The 19,342-nt window shown below is 41.9% G+C and overlaps 2 protein-coding genes and 1 long non-coding RNA gene across 7 annotated transcripts; 2 read left to right on the top strand and 1 right to left on the bottom strand.

The window, feature by feature from the left end:
* The first annotated feature begins 182 nt into the window (after nt 1-182).
* On the top strand, nt 183-11,100 carry si:ch211-13f8.1 (uncharacterized protein KIAA1614). Of its 3 annotated transcripts, none has more exons than XM_065954024.1 (10): nt 183-965; nt 1,423-2,605; nt 3,732-3,804; nt 5,222-5,374; nt 5,872-7,046; nt 8,265-8,412; nt 8,696-8,915; nt 9,436-9,548; nt 9,675-9,865; nt 10,108-11,100. In XM_065954024.1, exons 2-10 carry the CDS (start codon nt 1,432-1,434, stop codon nt 10,299-10,301), a joined length of 3,441 nt encoding a protein of 1,146 aa, XP_065810096.1. In that variant the 5' UTR covers nt 183-965; nt 1,423-1,431; the 3' UTR covers nt 10,302-11,100. The 3 variants fall into 3 exon arrangements, with proteins under 3 accessions (XP_065810096.1, XP_065810097.1, XP_065810095.1); XM_065954025.1 differs by having other exon boundaries at nt 184-965; nt 1,423-2,599; nt 8,262-8,412; XM_065954023.1 differs by having other exon boundaries at nt 186-965; nt 8,262-8,412.
* On the bottom strand, nt 8,768-13,187 carry LOC136179062 (uncharacterized). Its single transcript, XR_010666336.1, has 4 exons — nt 13,029-13,187; nt 10,086-10,297; nt 9,732-9,889; nt 8,768-8,906 (listed from the first exon to the last, which is right to left on the bottom strand). It is a non-coding gene; the product is annotated as an uncharacterized lncRNA (long non-coding RNA).
* On the top strand, nt 11,629-17,975 carry tal1 (T-cell acute lymphocytic leukemia 1). 3 transcript variants are annotated; one of them, XM_065954030.1, is made up of 4 exons: nt 11,629-12,612; nt 13,940-14,559; nt 14,915-15,033; nt 15,968-17,975. In XM_065954030.1, the coding sequence occupies exons 2-4, from the start codon at nt 14,021-14,023 to the stop codon at nt 16,489-16,491; spliced, it is 1,182 nt and encodes a 393-aa protein (XP_065810102.1). In that variant the 5' UTR covers nt 11,629-12,612; nt 13,940-14,020; the 3' UTR covers nt 16,492-17,975. The 3 variants fall into 3 exon arrangements, with proteins under 3 accessions (XP_065810102.1, XP_020504978.1, XP_065810103.1); XM_020649322.3 differs by having other exon boundaries at nt 13,984-14,559; XM_065954031.1 differs by having other exon boundaries at nt 11,635-12,612; nt 13,984-14,559; nt 14,915-15,003.
* Nucleotides 17,976-19,342: the final 1,367 nt, after the last annotated feature.

Genomic DNA, 19,342 nt, shown 5'->3' on the forward strand with positions numbered 1-19,342 from the left:
GTATGACACGGCATGTACATACACACACACACAGGCACAAAAATAATACTGAACAACATCTGCCAAAGTCTGTCCACATCTGGGGATTGTGAGAACTGGCAAGAAGAGCCTTGTCCCAGTTAGACTGACTGTGCGTGAGGCTGTGTGTGTGTGTGTGTGTGTGTGTGTGTGTGTGTGTGTGTGTGTGTAGCCTATGAAAACAGATAGACAGAAGAGAGGGAGAGGGGAGCTGTGGTTAAATTGCGATAGAGGGAGGGATCAGCTCTGTTGACAAATAGGAATAAGCCGACAGTTGTTTTTACGATGCAAAAAAAGTGGCCTATATTTTTCATAACACATCGTATCATCAGACACATCGACATGTCCCCATGTTGATATCTAGGCTGAAGAAAAACCTATCAAACCATTTTAGTTTTTCTCTCTTTTTTTTTTTCATTGGGTTACGAGTCTGTTGTGTGAAGGGAGTCGATGTGTGTATAGCCTACTTACGCAACAGAGAGAGCTTCACTCGGTAACAGGTTCGTGGGGCAAGGACGAAACTAAAGCAGGCATTTTTGTATTCCATTTTTGTCTAATCCCCACTGATTTCTGAAGGGATTACCGGACCAATCATGATTGAGAGGCCGCTGGCTCTTCTGACACTGCCCGGACCGGGAGCTGTGTAGAGAGAGAGAGAGAGAGAGAGAGAGAGAGAGAGAGAGAGAGAGTGGAAGAACAGCATGAAGACACGAAGAGTCATTGAGAAAATGTAATTTCCTTTATTTATCCAGAGGGAAAAGTTGCTCCGTCTTTTTTGCTCGTGTGGCTGACTGACCTGCAGATGCGCGCTGCAGTATCTGCACGCAGGTTTCAGAATGAATGGTAACTCTTATTTGAGCAGCTGCAATGGAATGTATTGGACCTTTCAAATGATGGACAACGCTGGATTTGTTATATAAAGAACAACGTCTGCACTAACTACTCAGGTAGCCCAACCCACACTTTTCATGTTGGTCTATTTATGCAACTTACTCTGTTTAACAATGTGTCTTGAAACCTGCCTTGCTGATAATGTTGATGAACATTTGTTTAAATTACCTAATTAGTTTCATAATGCATAGTTTGCATTTGCAAACCTTTATATTAAATAGGAGCTGATTTACATTGGAAGTTTTGTTTGATGACAAACTGTTATTACACTGTTCATTGGAGAAGAGGTTCAGTTGCGGTGAGCAGTTGCTAACTCTCATTCTGAAGGATTATCCTGTGCACTGCAAAGTAATCTGTGGATAAAGCAACGTGACTGAAACCACATTACATATCTTCTCACCAGGCAGATCAGACAGAGACAAAAACAGATGTATAGGAGACATGGTTTTAAATGCATGCTATTAAAAACAGACGTTTTCTATTAAAAGGATTTTTCTGCACTTTTCTGTACAGGACCAGCAGATGGAGGAGGAGAAGGTGGTTGATAACATTCAAGCACAATACATTTCTCCTTTACCCACGGGACTTCCCATTAACTGGGGACTCATCACTGGCCCAGTCCCTGAGCCTGTTTTCCCTTCACCCTCTTTAAGCACCCAGCTTCCTCCTCCTCCTACTCCTCATAATTCAGCTGTGCATGCACTACAGACCAAGGTGAAGTCACTCACACAGAGAAGGACACGAGGGAGAGATAGAGAGAGGTTAAACGCAGATGTAGGGAGCAGTCCAGTCGGGCAGATTTCATCCGAAGTGCTCCTTAGGCCGAGGCCCAGAGGGAAGTGTCAGGTATCTTTGCCTACCTCTTCCTGGCGATCAGGCGCTGCAAAGATCTTGAGCAGCAGCGATGAAGAGGAGGAGGTGGAGGTGCAAGTCAGGTTGGAGATCCACAGCCCACCACCTGAAGCAAAAGGAGCTGAGTTAATTCAGGAGGGAGAGGATACTGAAGAAGAGAGGTCAGAAAGAAATGAGAGCCATGTCAGTTTCCAGCCTTATGGGCTCGATGAGGGCACCAGTTTGGAAAGTCTTCTGTCTGATAACTCAAGCAGCAGTAAGGACGAGCCATCTCCTCCTCCACCTTCTCTCCCTACTCTCCCCTCTTCTCCTGCAGCCAGCTCTGCTTCTGCAACATCCTCCACTTCTTCCTCCATGTCAACCAGACGCTGGGCACCACCAAAAGGCTTCTGGAGAGTTGCACGTCCTGAAACATTGCTTCTCAATGGCGTTGGCCCTAACAACATATCCTCCACTCTACCTTTGAAAGACTATACTCAGGCAGAAGCACAGACAGAGCCTCAGAAGTCTGAACCAGAAGACACAGGAACCAGGAGCGATGTTGGAATTTCGGTCGATGACTGCGCTGTTTCTGCCGAGTTCAAACACTCAGACAGTGTTGAGTGTTTCCTGGACAGGTGTGTGCAGAAGGAGACAGAGGCCTTGGAACTGTGCAGCTCGGACAGCTGGGAGAGCATGTCTTCACGAAGTGGGTTGCTCTCTGCTGATGAGAAACTGAAGGTGAAGCAGAGGGCTTATGAAAGGTTAAGGGAAAGGAAACAGAACTACATGGAGGAGAGAGAGCAGAGTGGAGGAGAAAGTGCAGACAACTATGAAGACACAACATACAGAGTGGAAGGTACAGGTAGGTCACTTGAGATTAATGTCAAATTTAAAACTCTTACCACCAATGGGTGGGGCAAAATAATTGGAAAATATTTGATCTCTAGCAGCTTAATTTTGTTGTTAGTTTATAATTGGATTGTGTCATATCTTACAAACTGATTGTGATATAAATAAAATAACCCTTACATAAATACTCTAAACGACAGTCACTACAAGTTGAATAAAGGCTTACTTGTTCATTGTATGCCTCTGATTTGCCTTTGCTGCATAGGACTTATTCAAAACCTTTGCAATTTGAAGTCAATAGGGAATTTGCATTAAGATTAAAGCGTCAGAAGCAGCATTTATACATTAATGAAGGTTTTATAAGCTTTCCAGTTTCTCCAACCAATCAAATTTACTTGTGCAAGCCCCATGCTGTTGTACATGTAACCTAGCTGATTCCCAGTGTTGAACAGATGTCAGATGTGCAGATGTGCATGTGGTTGTTGCTATTATTAGCAATGAAAGCAGTGGGGGTAAGTGTCTCTCCTTTGTATCTCCGTCTGTGGGCTGATGGATGTCTCTGTATACATGTACAGTGCCAAATTTAGTGTGTTCCCAAACCATGCATAATACTGCATGTATGTTTCATGTATGTGATTGTAGCACAGTCAGTACTGGACATATGGGTAAATCAACCCCCTATTCCCGTCCCCTGTTTTCTGGAGCTGCTGTAATGCACAAATTTCCCCCACGGGGGATCAATAAAGTTTATCTTTATCTTTATCTCTGAGAAAACTCCTTCTTCTGTGTTTTCGGTAGTTGCATTAACTTTATTTATACAGACAATACAATTGTAATATTGTAAGACAATAGGATGAGTCACTGTCACTGAATCTAATTGCATACAGATCTATGAAAAATCTACATCCAATAATTTAAATACTTTCATGGTCATGTGTATCATTCTGTCTCATGGCTCTTTTACCAGTAACTGTTTACCCACTTCATACCATTTAACCCTTGATACAATGCAGTTTTTAATAGCACAAGTTGAGGGATACAAATATAGTTTTGAAGCACTTTAACAATTCTAAATACAATGAATTGTATTCACATCAGATCTGCTGAAATATGGACTTCTGTTCTCTATATGTTGCCAGACTCAGGTGCCCACGGGGGTTCGGACAGCTCTGACTCAGCCATTCTTGATCAGGAACTTGAACCCTATTTGAGGTGAGTAATGTAATGCTTCGTTATGGTCCTGGTACGGATGCTGACATACAACGCCTGTGCACTATTTATATCTTCATCTCATAAATTCCACTCCTACAGTTCCACTTGTGGGTATTTAGAGCAGCGAGAGTGTCAGAGAGGCTGCCCACTTAGAAATCAAAACATACATTGCGACAGCAGGTTAAATCGTGCTCAAGAAGTGATCCATGAATGAAATAGAATGTAGAAATTAAGAAATAGAAATGTACAACTTGTAATGGAATAACAATTACGCTGTTATTATACCCAAAAAGAAAACTGAAGCTTGAACTTAGAAGAGACTTGCATGCTGGAGTATGTTACAATAGCAATTAAGTCCAACTATCTTATTATTAGTGTTGACTGGACAAGACAATAACTTCAGGCCATACTCCAAGTGGTCATCTGTTAATTAAGTGAGTGTCCGCTTGAGGCTTGCTGCAAAAGCCAATTAAAATGCATTTGAATAAAAACCATGTTTAAACCCTGGTTTAGAAATTGTTTTGGGCTCAGACAGATCATTTCTCGATTGGAAAAAAATGTATGGTGGGGTCAAAACCTATATGATTTTATAATGTTAAGGCTCAGAGTAATGCATACATTTGCATAATTAGAGGCATGGCTGAGATGACTGACAGGTGGACACATAACTGCTTGTCAGGAAGCTTAAGGCCTGCCTAAGCTCCACCTCTTTGCCTGTTACTAGATTGATTGAAAGTTAGATGGAGATAGCATTTCAATTATGAGGACCGCTTCAGAAACCAATGGGTGACATCATTGAGACTACATCCACTTTTTGTACTGTACAGTCAATGGTGATCCACCACTTTTAGAAAACTCTCTTCAATGGTGGCACTATTTTAAATGTAGTATTTATTGCTATTTATATGGTGCATTATGGTCATCATCATTATTATCTGAGAATACAAAGGCTTTATTTAAAGTGTCAAAACTGACTGCTAATCAAACTGTTTGTCAGTGTTGGGATAAGACACTGACATGCAACTATAATCTATTTCAACACAATGTGTTCTCCGCCTTACACCCAGGAGAGAATGAATCAGGCTCAGGCCATTACAAGGATAATCCACATGGTTGTTGTTGCATGCTATCTTTATCACTGGGCCAGGGGATAAAGACAAGTACAATGCAGAGTAGCTTAACCACTGGACATAAGGATGGATGGATGACGTTTCTCTCTGCTGCTCACTGCCACTGCCCCCCAGTCTTTCTAGCTGATGTTACATAAAACAGCTTAGGACAACACAGCTGGATTTCACTCTATGTTAAGTCAAGCTGTGGGGAACATGATGTTGCTGGATATGTCACAACAAACAATACACATACATTGCCTAAATGAGTTATTTCTGCACTTTTTCATGTTTCTCTTCATCCTCAGGTCACTTCTTGTAATCAGTGATGAGCTTCCCCTGAGCCCAAGACATGAGCAAGCCAAGCGCCTGCTGGAGAGAGCCCGGCTAAAGGCTCGTTCCAATCATGTCAAAGGCGATTGCCCCTCCAGACGCTCCCATTCCAACCAGAGGTCTGCTGAGTAAGTTGGCTGCATCTACTTATACAGGCTTTGACTTCTCTGTCATCTTCAAAAGTTAGATGCTGGAGGCAACAAATGTCTTTTTTTTTTGTCTTTGAAACTGCATACGTCAAGCATTGGTGTGAGTCATTGTTGAGATCCTATTTATATTCTTTCAATGCACTGCCCATGTCTCTTACTTTTAGTTTCCTACTCATTCTGTCTCATATGTCTCTACTTTTTGATAACCTTGTTTATGTCAGCCTTTTTTTTGTAAGGCTAAGATTAAATAAACGAAAAACTGTTAAAGATGTGGATTGGAGTGGTTTGGATACACGGTTTGGTTATTGTTATTGGCCTCAAATAATTTATTACACTTGAACTAATTTTTGCTTTCAGTTTGCCTCACTTTCATAAGATATAACTATGAAAAAGTGTTTGAAACAAGTGTCTTTCTGTGGCAGACAATTGCTGAATTAAAATGTTTGTAATATGCACTTGTTGTGTGCACCCTGCAGAAAGACTACGCAAGATGAGCCTCCCAGTCCAGTGGTACTGCAGAAAGCTGTTCAAACCAAAGATGATGTCACACCCCAAACTGTATCTATTCCCCTCCCCATCCCCAACCAAAGAGATATTGCCCCTGGAGACAATGGTGTTCGATCCAGACGGTATGGTTGTTCACCAACACGGGTACGCTTTGAAGATGAATCTGAAAAGGAAGCAGAGTCTCGGTACTTGGATAGAGTAAGACAGCGAGGCAGGCCTGGGGCGCCTAAGTCCAAGAGTAAAGAGAGTAAAACAGATTCTAGCAGCAGCAGTTCAGAGCGGAGCAGAGGCCATAGAAGTGTCTCCATGCCTCCTGCACAAAAGCCAGAAGAGGTTGGCCTCAATGTTGAACCTACAACAGTTATTAAAGAGATAATAGTGCTAGTGAAGAAATGTGAGGCATGTGGCTCTGTAGTGAGGGAACCCCAGCCAGTTTCATCAACATCCGATCCACAGAAGCTGGATCCGCAGCTTCTAGGCAACCCTGAGGACCAACGAGGAGGAAAAGTTTCTCCTAACTGGGTGCCTCCAAGCAAGCCAGAGGTGATTACTCGTCCCAAAGCGTCTCTAACTGTCACTTTTGCTGGGGCTTATGTGCTTGGGGAAAGTAAAGAGAGAAGCACAGGCTGGAAATCCTCAGGGTTTGGAAAACTTAGGAGAAGGAGCAGGAAAGGAGAAAGTCGGATAGAGTCTGGCAACGGCCCGTATGGTCCATCTTGGGCACAGCGGCGTAATTCAAATCCAAGGAGTAGGGTCAACTTGGAAAGAGCTGTCTCCTTCGCCCCAGGCAGCCCCATAGCTCTAGAGCCCCATTTGCTGAAAGCATCCGGTGGACTACGGGAATCCTCTGCTCCATCACTGCCTATAAAATCTGCCTTGAAGTCAAGTTCCAGAAATCGCTCTGCAGCAGGGCAGTCCACAGTTCAGTTCCAAATTACCTCAGATCAGGGAAGCGAGGGAGAGTCCCAGCACCTGGACTCACCAGATACAGGACGGGAGTCTCTGGTAGCTTTGACCCAAGTGATTCCTGCAACCAGCATCCCAGTACCCTGTTTAAGGCCCTCCACCCTCAGGTACTCCCCAGCCCGCATCACCACTGATCTGCCGTCTTCTGAAGTCTGGGATTCAACCCCGGACGGAACAGGTGAGTGGTGACCTTATTATTTACAGTCTATGGTGGTGACATAGAGACTCTGTGCTAAATATAAACTGTATTAAACATGGACATTGTCTTAGTGATGTCACCCATTGGTTATTGAAGCATAGTTTTGAGGCCAATAATTGCATTTAACATATTGGGAATTTTCACTCCCCCTAATTTCGGGCAACCTAGTAACAGGCTAGGAGCTGAGGTGGGCCTTCAGCCTCCTGGTAAACAGCTTCAACGCACCCGCCATGCTTCTATTATGCATAGGTCTTAGCCTATATATCATCCCCCACCCTCTGTGTGCACATAAAGAAATTAGCTATTGAGAACATTTTTATTTTAACAAGCTGGTTCACATGTTTATTTCTGCTGTCAAAATAGCATTTAGCATTGGTGTGTATTGGACTTGCACACTTTAACAGTCAGCCTTGAATGGACACTTGAGGAACTACAGTTCTTTTGCATTGGCTTTATTTTTCAACATTAAAGGTTGTGGTTTGGCAAGAACTAAATACTGTTTTGTCCTAGCCTGTCTATTGTTTTCCAGTCTTTTGCTGATACTGCTGATTGGTACTCCCAATCATATGTCAACAAAAGCAATCATCATGACAAAGGGCCCCCACCCCCCTATACTCCTGCATGCCCTACCCAGACTCTCCCCTGGACCAAACCAAACACATTTTTGATCATGTATCTAGTGCAGACAAAAATCTGCTGTGCATGTCTAAAAGATCAAGTCTAGGCGATATCCAGATCATTGTACTGAGCTCATAAAACAAGCAATAGAGCATTATGTTTCTTTAGTTCAGGAAGATCTCTTTTAAAGCAGGGTCAGAGAAAATACTCATTCTTATAATACTGTAAAGGCACATTCAATTCAGTTAAATGTTATAAAGTTTAATTAATTATGCCAGGTAATTGGTATTCATCATCCTAAAGACAGAAAAGTCTAGTTGACATGATCTTAATCATTATTAAGGTCAAAGAAAAAAATACATACATTATATTGGAAACAGAACAGAAGAGAATAAAACAGAACTTCTTTGAGTAGAACAAACTCTATGGAGTAGACCAGAGCAAAATTGAATATTACAAAGTTTAATCTTGTTCTTAGAGTATAATAAAGCGGAAAAGATCAGGATAGAAGAGAATTAAACATGTGACAGAACACTTTAAAATAATTCTTTGACATCAGCTGAGTGCATCTCCCAGCAGGTCTTGGAGACTCTGCTTCTGGTCCTGAGCTTCGTCCTGCTCTTCGGGGCCTGGCTCTGTCTCGGACTGAGGGCCTCAGAGCAGAGCTGTTGAGAGCAGAACACCTGAAAGCCGAGGCAGTATGGGAGGAGAACTGTGACGGGTCCAGGTAAGACAAGACAAAACAAGTCGCTGGTGAAGTCTGGTGACCTAACAGTCCACAGGATTTTGTTGCACTGGGTATTTCGGAAACAGGACAATCCTGCCCTCTTGTGGTAACAAAAAGGTTTACTTGTGAAGACTGTATGCAACGTCATGATCTGCAAAATAATTTATTTATCATTATCATTGTTTGCTGGCTGATAGAGATGTTGAAGTAGTTACTGTGTCTTAGATAAAACATTTGAGTCTATATTACCACCTAATAAGAATATAATGTCTCTACATTACAGAAAGATGGATGGACGGCCAAAGCTTTTCTTGCGTCGCTTCTTTTCCTCCATTGGTCTGAACAGTGTTGGCAGACTGGTGAAAGGAGGACGCTCCAGCAGCATGGAACAGCTCAGTATACCCGCTCCGCCCCGGGCCAGTTCTACTTCACCAAGCCCCACACGCAGACCACCTCCTCCCAGCCGCATCCAGAGGACACCCTCACTGCAAACCCTGCACCCAGTGAGAATTTTTTTTCATGCCATGTTCTGTTCAAGGACTGCTATGCTGGACCTGCTATTGTCTTCTGTTTACTTTCATGTGAACATCAACAACAAACATCAAATAGATTTTTACCTTGAAAAGTAGGCCGTAGGGAGGAAAAAACCTTATTTACATCTCTTTAAACTTCAAATTAAGCTTTGAAGTACCTTTCACTACTTATTTGCCACAGTGGACCAACTGAGGCTTTGAAGTATTACAAATTGCGCCTGACTCTAGAAGCATGAAAAATGCTCTCCAGGTTGTTTCCTTCCACCTTCTGTCCTAGTTGTCCTCTTGGCAGCTGTTAAAGTACACTAAAAAAAATGGAAACAACTTTCTGTTCCAGCCAATTGCATTGGCAATATTTTACGGATGTGTGTGGTTCAAAACACACAGTTAGTGTTGGAGCAAAAAGTTTCCAGTTCCAATAGCTGTTGTGGAGAATTTTGCCAAAATGGAAAAACAAGAGTTTGTAACAGTGCCATTTATTTGCCACTAGGTGCTGCCACTGGCCCAACTGCGCAAAGCCTCATCTGTGCAGAGTTTGGAAAGAAGAACAGAACGCTCAACAATTCTGGGAGAGGTGCAGATACCGTATGGCCTGGCACCCAGGTAGGCTAAGAAAATTTTAGTGTAAATAAACACAAAGAGAACAAAATAAATGAGGTGTATATCTGCATAAAACATTTTGACTACTTCTGGTTACAGATTATTAAAGTTGAATTTGTGCTATTGCAGCCCTGACAGCCCTCAGATTGAGCTTCATAGGGCACTGAGTGTTGAAGATGTACTTACCTCCAGAATGGTGCGTCCAGTGGGCCGGGTCACTCAAGCCTTTCCTGATGGAACTCTCCTCCTGGAGCTTGTCAGACCCCCAAATGGCCCCTTCGGTTTTGTCATCTCAAGAGGCAAAGGTCGACCAGATACAGGTAACTCTTTAAATCAACATTTACCTTGTACAGTTTGAAATGTAGAGCATAGAATAGCAGTTGTTTTATTTTTGTGATTAACTGTGAAGATATGTTTCATTTAAATGTTGTCAAACTTTAAGATAAAAGGAATAAAGAGTAAAAAAGACAGATTGGATAGACTAAGAAATGTTCTTACGCCATGCAACTATCTCCTTTCATTTTATTTCACCCTTCTTACCCGCCTATTGTTTTCTTCTCAGGGGTGTATGTAGAGAAAGTGGGTGACGGTAGTGGTGAGAGTCCCTACGTTGGTCTCCTCGGCATCGGCGATGAGATCCTTCAGGTGAATGGAGAGGTGGTGGCCAGCCTCAGTCTGGACCAGGTGACACGACTCATGACCAGGGAGAGCACTGCCTCTCTTCGGATCATGCCAGCCAGACGCATACAGCGCTAAGTGGAGAGAAAGACGTGGCACAGAGCCATGGATATAAATTCACCACTGCAAACCCTGCTTATGGTCTACAACCTGTGGCCGATGTCAGCTAGCCAGTGTGTATTATTTGCAGTTAAAATACAAACATATAGGATCTCAGGTTTACAGGTAATTTTCCTTTGAGTGCAAACCCATGTTAATGGCTTACAAATACATTAACAGACAGCTAAAATTAGTTATTAACTGGATTTTAGAATAGCTATTGTTATTTTAATGATGGTAAAGTCAGGGAATAAGGATTCCAATCCAGCATGACTTGTTTTTATGCATTTTTTTAGGTCTCACTTTAGCCTAATAGCCTAATAATAGTTTCATTTAAATGTAGCTGAATTTTTACCTCATCTTTCATTTATTATTTAAAAACTCTTCCTTAAAAAAGGATGACTGCATTTATTTTTGTCTTAAGTTACTGAAAAAAAAGTACAAGTGTAATAGTGTAAAAACTTAAATGCTTAGTGAGGTGATCTTCATTTCTTAGGTCTTTTGTCATTTCCTAAAACTGTGTCTTTGATTCAGGTTGTTTAATTATGATGATTGACATGTCTGAGGCTGTGCTGTTAATGTCATTCAGGGCCTTGAGACCTGCAGATGAAAGAGCTGTCAGCACAAGCTTTGACAGGTTTATTATTGTCTGAAACACAAATACTAAACAAAAAGGTATCCTACTGTATCACAGATTGAGATATTTTATTTCTATCACCCTTTGAAACGGATACTGTTTGCTTCTATAAATAAAATAATATATTTTGTCAAACTGTTATTGTTTAATGTACCACATCCTTTAATTATGCATATATATATAGTTTTTTCAATTTCAATAATTTCACTTGATGTATTCTATGTTTAATCAGATGTTTCAAAAATTTTTTCCAAATGGCTGTAGCAAGCTAGGCTCATGTATTTTAACATTTGTGCACTGAGAAATCCTGGAACGAATGGTGTCCTTAGATGCAAAAGAAAAAAAAGTCGAAAGAGATTACTTGAAGCTGTGCTGTTGTGAGGAACAGGATGGAGGATATTGGTCGTGACTGCTGCCTCAACAGGTCTGTTTAAAGGTCGTGACTGAGCTGAGTGTGAAGCTGTTTTCTTTTTTAACACATAAATATACGACTCAAATCCGTGTATCGTGTTTGATCTATCTATCTATCTATCTATCTATCTATCTATCTATCTATATTAAGGCCCTTTTATGGTACCATTTAAAATTCACAATTTTATTTGTCAAAAATAAAAAAGCTGTGAGAAAAAATCCGTTATTAGGATGTACCTGCTACAATTTCAACTGTCCTGCACTCGCTCTGATAGCGCGCGGCTCTTTTATCTGATGCGTCCAGGAGCTGACGCGCTTTTATCTCCCACAGCCATGATGCCTCTCCACTGGCCCCGGGGAACCGCCGACCATGCGAGGCCCCTAACACCAGCAATTACACGCAACAGCACATTTATTCATTCCCCTATTTATTAATCAATCAATCGATAAAGAATTGAATCCCTTTCTATTAAGGCATCGTTATCATAATTACACCCTCGTCAGCTCACTGGTGTATTGTATCAGTAGCACGTGCAGCCTCAGGGCGCAGGAATGGAAAATGGATATAGCTTACTCTTTTTGGGATAAAATGAAAAAGAAAAGAAAATAGGCTAAAAGACACACGACCCTCTGCTATCGTCACTTAGCGCTATCTTTTTGCAGGATAAATGGGCTTAGCGAAAAGCCCTTTGTTTGAATTATAAATAGGTCCGAAGCTTAACCTGAGCTTTTGTTTCTTTAATAAAAAAAAATTAAAACACCTCAACTAAAGCTCAAGCTACAGTACTACACTACCTTACGTTGTTACAGGCCGTTACGCTGTGCCTGTTTGCTTCTTTTTTTTTTTTTTTTAATGCTTTGCCCTCCACAAGCCTATATAGCCCACGACAGCCAAATAATAATGAATCATTTCATAAATAATGGGTTTAGGGGCTTATCGGGAATGAAGAGGCCGCTGCCGTGCGCTTATCTCTCTCGGCCACATTGCGGCCTGTGTTCCGCTCCCCATACTGAGGGAGCGCGCTGGATGCGGCGAGGAATAACTCAGTTACACACACACACACACACACACACACACACACACACACACACACACACACACACACGCACGCACACACACACACACACACTGCTCCACAACTGGCAGAGGAAAAAAAAAAAAAAAGAAAAACCTCAGACATGGATGACCCACTCACAAAATGGCTCCACTTACACAGTAACATCAACAACACGGCTGGAACGGTGAGTAAAAAAAATAACACTACATCTCTTTATTTAAACCGCCACGTTTGTTGTTTCTAAAGGCTCTAATTGGATTGCTCTTGTCTGGATTTTCTTGGTGTTATGAGCGAAATACTTAGCCTATATTTTCTGCTATTGTCCGATCGAATGGTTGAGGCTGTACGGGATGTCATAACGGATGCGAGGCCTATTACAGAGAATTCCCAGAAATAAAAGTAGCCTACGTTTTCTCATTAGCGCTCTGTTATTCGTTTATTATAATATTCTCATGGCGTTTATCGAATCAACTAAACACAAAATAATCATTTACTTGCATGTAGGCCAATTGTATTTATTATAGCAAGCCTTTTGATTCTCTATTATAATAACGACAACTCCACGGCCCAACATCTCGATAAAAACGAAAATTAAACAACCTTGAAGTCTGATATCTGTGCCGATGGAAATGATCAGGTCCAACTGTTTTTTTTTTCTTCTTCTTCTTCTTCTACGGGCTTATTCCTTGGATTTTTGCTGAATGCTGTTTGCTGTTTTCGTGTCGACGAAGAATAAAGGCTCCCTTCGTGGTTCTGGCATCCAAAAGTGTTCAATGAGACGATCATTTTCAGCACTGAATAAAAAGCAGCCGAAATGTCCTTTTAATATAGTTCAGTGTGAGCGCAAACGTGGGTTTACATACATGCAGAAATGTAGAGGATTTAACGATATTTAACGGTGCTGAGGGGCCAAGCGAGCGTTAGATAAGAGATTCATAGAAGGGAGAGAAAAAAAAAAAACATTCATGGAGGGAGAAGATAAAGCTCTGTGTAAATAACAAGTCACATTTTAAATATCGATAGGCGCAACATTTTAGACGAATACAAAGGTTGCTTGAGGCAAGTCTTATTAGAAACAGGCTATAAAAGTCACACAATTACAAATGTAGCCTAGCCTATTATATATTATTTTTTAAAACAAGCTCTCGGTTCTTTATAAGCTCACGTGAAAGAATCCTCGTTAATTAATTGTATTTAATAGTTGTCATCTTTGCAAAGAATAGGCTATATTCGAGATTTTTTATTTATTTCAAATAAAAAGAAAATAAATATATTTTTAGATATACAGGCAGCAATAAACAAGCTTAATTTAATTAAGTGTTTCGTGTTTGTTTGCGATAGGTTTCAAAAAATGAAGACAACCTAGGCCTATATGCTATAGCCTACAACTATTTCAATAATCGTTATTATTAGAGCTTAATAACGATTATATAGATAGTTGACAATAAGTGGAATGTTCTTATTTCTTATTGCATGTCACAAAAAACTCTTACATCTATTTTGTCTATAAGGCTATTACGCGCTGAACAATGAAGGCGAGTCTGATCTTTTTTAGGACGTAGTGGTCTCGAGCGCCTGTTGACGGTGTAAAAATGATGGAAAAACGGCAGCCAGAGCTTCGTCCTGGCAGTCCTGATGCAGAGGCCGGTCCTGGAAAGCGTGAGGACTCCTCCATCATCATCACCAGACAGAACGGATACAAGGAGCACGAGGAGCCGAGGAGGGTGGAGGAGGGGGAGGAGAAGGAGAAGGAGAGGGAGAGGGAGAGGGGAGGGCGCTTGAAGGGGGCTGAGGAGACGGATGACGTTCCTCTGCAGAACTCGAGCAACGGGACCAGCATCAGCATCATCATCAACGGCGTTGCCAAGGAAACTGCCTCTCACAACGCCCTTGACCTGAAAAGGGAAGTGCCGGTGATCGAGCTCTCCAGGAGGGACGCTATAAAAGCGCTCGAGCATAGGACTGAGAGCCATTTGGTGCCGATCACAGAACTTCGCAGACCTCCACCGTTGCCGCTACCGCCGCCGCAACGAGACGACGCTCGAATGGTCCAACTGAGCCCTAACGCGTTTCCTGTCCCGGCCCGGGCCATGCTCTACAACCTGGCGCAGCCTCTCGCCGCCATCAACAGGTAAAGGTCCAGACCGAAGAAGAATCATATAGTTTAATTTTCAAACGTTTTATATGTTCAGTTTGATAAACATAGAAAGTTTGAATGCAGGTAGATGACTTGCAGGATTTGGCTACTGTGCCTTAATAATGCTTTTTGTGCATAGCCTTCATTAAGTTCACATTTTGAACACCTATTTTTGCATTTATTACAGATGACCAAAGCCCAGCAATATGTAATTTATGAGTGTGTGTTACTATGTGTTTGTTGTTGCAAGGACAGTTAAAGGTTTTACACAATGACGGGAATTATAAAATGAAAAAAATCTAGTTTTCTCATACCTGTTCAACTTTTTGTCTCCTTTCTGTTGCCTTAGTCTTGGAGGGGAGTCGGAGCAGTACAGCATGTACCCCAGCAACAGGGTAAAGCGCCGCCCGGCGCCTTATGAGGTTGAACTCGACGAGGGTAGGCGCATTTTAGATCTTTATAAGTATGGTAAGACGCACTTCTGCTGTGTCCTCCTTCTGCCAATAATAAGTCCACTAAACATCCCCTCCACATTTGTATTGTCATCCATCCACTGACAGGGATCTATGCTGTACCTAATCTGAGGGTTGCACAAGATGCTTTGCAAAAAGGGATATTCACTGTATAACCTGCATGAATAAATACTTGCTAATTCACAGCATAAATGAGTGTTGCTAATAAGAATGTGAAATACATGTACCTGCACACCATTAAAGTAAGCTGGATGTAGGAGGATTTGAGGTTTATTTCATTTGAAACATGCTTTCCACTGCTGCCCACTCACTGCCACATTCAGGGGTGGAGGATGGGGGTGCTGCTGCTGCCTTCATGCCAAGGTTTTACTGCAGAGTGGGCTGAAGGATTAAGATAGACTGGGTGTGTTCCAAGGGCGACAATAGCCTGGAAGACACCATTGTTGGAGTTGGTAGGATGTGAGTACCTGCACTGAGGCATTTTATCATACCTAAATAAATGAAAAAGTGCATAAAATGTAGTACAGATCATCTTCTCCCTCTCACACAATTTCCTGAGTTATGAATGTATGGTAGCAAACCACACATTTATGTATAGTACATTGGCAAATGGCATCGTATTACTTCAAGCCTCTTTGCTCCATCATGTAAAAATGCCATATATTACGGAGGAAAATTGTGTTACTTAACTCTTTAGGATTTTAAAGTATTTGTTTCTTCTTCATGCATTTTTATCTCAAAGCTCCTGTGCATCTTTTCTTCTGCTGCTACTTCCACCATTGTAAATGTTGCACTTTTGTTGCTTTGACGTTTTAAAGATTGCATTATTTGTTCTAAGTTATCGTTTCATGTTATTTGGGTTACTGTCGACCTGTCAATTGCTCCTGACCTTATTCTCTCCCGTTGTCTTTCTGTTTTTTCTCTGCTAGCTGGCCAGCCAAAGATTGTCCGCCGTATCTTCACAAACAGTCGTGAACGCTGGCGGCAGCAGAACGTAAATGGGGCATTTGCAGAGCTTCGTAAACTCATCCCCACACATCCCCCGGACAAGAAGCTGAGTAAGAATGAGATCCTTCGGCTCGCCATGAAGTACATCAGCTTCCTCTCCAACCTGCTGGAGGACCAGGACGGAGGAAGGACCGTTGACAGCACAACAGACGGGGAAACAGGGCTGCTGATAGGGGCCCATGAGGGTGGCCCTCAAGGAGGAGCACATCAGGACACGTCGGTGGGCCTGGCAAGGGACGATCTTCTGGAAACAATGTCACCGAGCTCGAGCTGCGGAAGCTTACCTGATGGCGATGCTGAGGGCAGTCCTGAGAGCTTTATGGAGGACCAGGACTCACCTCCGGCTCCAAGGACTCTAACGGCTTCTAGAGGGCCCCCACTGCATTTGGCAACTCGGGATCTGAGGCGCAACGGGCGCCAGACAGATGGCTCTAGTCGCCGATGATGCTGAAGCCAAAAAATCCACAAACAAAAAACCTGAGACCGAAAGATGACAATTAGATGGACTAACAAAAGAGGAGGATATGCTCAGGAACTATTAGCTTTGAGGGGTTCAGTGTAGGGAAATGAATCAATCTCCACATACAGAAAGAGAGAGAGAGAGGGAATGGGGTTTCGAAATTGATCATGTGGACATTTCTCGTCCTCAAACTACACCCGAGGCTTGGTTCGATTAGTTGCTGGTTGAATTTGATCTGACAAAAGACTTGTAAATTCTGCATGTCTCATGTCTTTGACTGACCGGCAGTTTAAAATTGTGTGTGTTTTTTTCAAATCCCAAAACTGGATATTCTAAAAAAGTACAAACACAAAAAAGTAAACAAAATATGCAAAAAAAACAGGTTAAAATTAAACCAAAAATCACTCACAAGACACTTGATAAAAAAAAGTCCAATGATAAACTAATGATAATATTGGTTAGATTTTGGTGCAGCCAGAATAGATCCAACTTGCTGCCGAGTGCTTCAAGTCAATGAAAATCAATGTTATGGAATAATGCCACAAAATTAAGTTTGCCTCAGTTTGAGGCCGTAAATGATTGGACTTGACTCTATTGTGCCCATGCAGCTGCGTATGTATTGTAAATAGCATCATATTTCCACTGCACAATGTAACAACAGTGACTGGAGTTCAAGTCATGTGGTTTAAGATGTACTTTTGTGTGTTTGTCACTGGGTTTACGAGCAAAATGGTATTTTTGGAGAGATGCGAAAATGGGTAGACGTTCAGAACTCAATGTAGTACATCAAATGTGGTACCATTTACTTCTGTTACACTTTGGTGGTGAAAATCGCACCAAATACGGCGACAGACGGATAAACAGTTTCACTGCTGGGTCAAAAATATCTGTTTGAAAGAGCTGTGGAGGTACAAGCAATGCAGTGTTTCTTAAAGTGTACAAATTATGAGTCATATGATATCTTGACAGACTCATGCAGTCCTTTTGATATGAATGTTTCAATGTTTTTTTTTAAAACTGTAATGCAGTTGTAGTTTAGTAAGGTACACAAATAAATCCCTTCATTGCCGCATTTTACACACACACACACACAAGCACACGTGCACACACACACACTAACACACACACACACACACACACACACACACACACACACACACACATACATACACACACTAACACACACAGTGTTAATATCATAATAACACCAGCAGTTTTTCACAAATGCAGTTAAGTATTGCTCACTGTTGTTGGTAATTCTGCTTTTTCAGCAGAACCTTGTAGCCTATATTGGTACCTTTGTTAACTATGGTATTTTATGAATTGCAGTAAAGGGACATTGTACGTTTGGTAATGACATATTTGCTGTATGATAGCTGTATCTATAAATATATCCAATGTTAAAGCGATGAATTTTATACAAAACCCCTGAATAAAACACAGAGAGAGAAGCCTGGTATGTGATTTTACTCAAGCATGTTTCACTTAATTTTGACGCAGTCGATGCATTTCCCAAAAAGGAAATTTCCTACTTTTTTGCCACATTATATAACATTTATCTGATTTTATCTTAATAGGCTGTTACTGTAACTTCCCTTATTGATAAATTCCTAAAGGTACAAAACGACCCAAAAGGCAACTGTTTCCCTAATTTTCTTTACAAAGAGCAAGAAGTTAAAACCACACACCTCCTCATGAAATTCCCCCAATGAACGCTTGAATCCTCACTTCCCCCCAACAAGTGACAACTTCCTGCAGAGGTTAACGTGTCTCGGTGACCTGCAGGATATCCTGCTATTGTGAAAGTGGTTTGGACAGCCTCCGCTGCAGTCGTTTGCAGGCTGATGTGTCTGTACAAAACCGTACAGCCTGCAAGTTATTCACTTACGCAATCGGAAATTTATGCTCACCAGCCTGTGGTTATTTAAAAAGAAATTAGCAGAGTTGAATTCCACTATTTTGATGTCTGCTTGCCTTTTTTCCATAACTCCAGCATTATGACAGCAGCAGCAGCAGCAGCTTTGACGTTCTCAAAACTATAACTGCTTCCAGAGGGCATCAGAGACATCCAGGTGTTTGGAGACCCCTCCTGTGCGGGGACCGACTGAGGGGTTCTCGGGGTTAATGCCTGCCAAACATTTACCTGCTTCAATGTTCCCAACTCTCCAAAAACGCACAAAAAGAGAGAGGATCCAGGGAGTGTGTATGTGAGGGATTGAAAGGGAGGGAAGGAGAGGAGGCTTGTTGCCTTGTACATGTTTGTGTGTTTGTTAGAGCAGGCTTTAGTGAGTGCGTGTGCTTGGTCTGCATGGATCTGTGTGTGTGTGTGTGTGTGTGTGTGTGTGTATGCGAGGGAGCAGGCGTGTGTGTTTATCAGCTCAGTGCAGATGGGTGGCAGAGTGGCTCTTGCAGCCAAATGATTCAGTATGCTAATGAGTTGTTATCTGTGCTGCTGCAGGAACAATATACTGTCTTTCTCACAGTGGGAATCCAGCCTGCTGGGAGCAGATTACACTGCACACACCGCCAAGGTAGTTATTTATATTTTCACACCGAGCAGGGGAAAATACATAAATGCATACACACACACACACATCCACAGATAGGCCTATAAACAAACAAACAAATACAATTTTTTACAAATATACACACCACCCGCACACACACACACCAACATCATCATCATGGACAGCAGCTTAAACAAGGTGGACATGTGTGGTAAATTGATGTTTTTCTATAGTAGATGGGGATGCCACACTGGGCTTTCCTCCTTAGCAAGTTTGAGAGCGTTACATTCCTTTTTAGAGTTGTTAATAACAAATATTACATCTGTCCT

Source organism: Labrus bergylta, chromosome 4 (genome assembly GCF_963930695.1).
Source record: "Labrus bergylta chromosome 4, fLabBer1.1, whole genome shotgun sequence".
NCBI classification, from domain to species: Eukaryota; Metazoa; Chordata; class Actinopteri; order Labriformes; family Labridae; genus Labrus; species Labrus bergylta.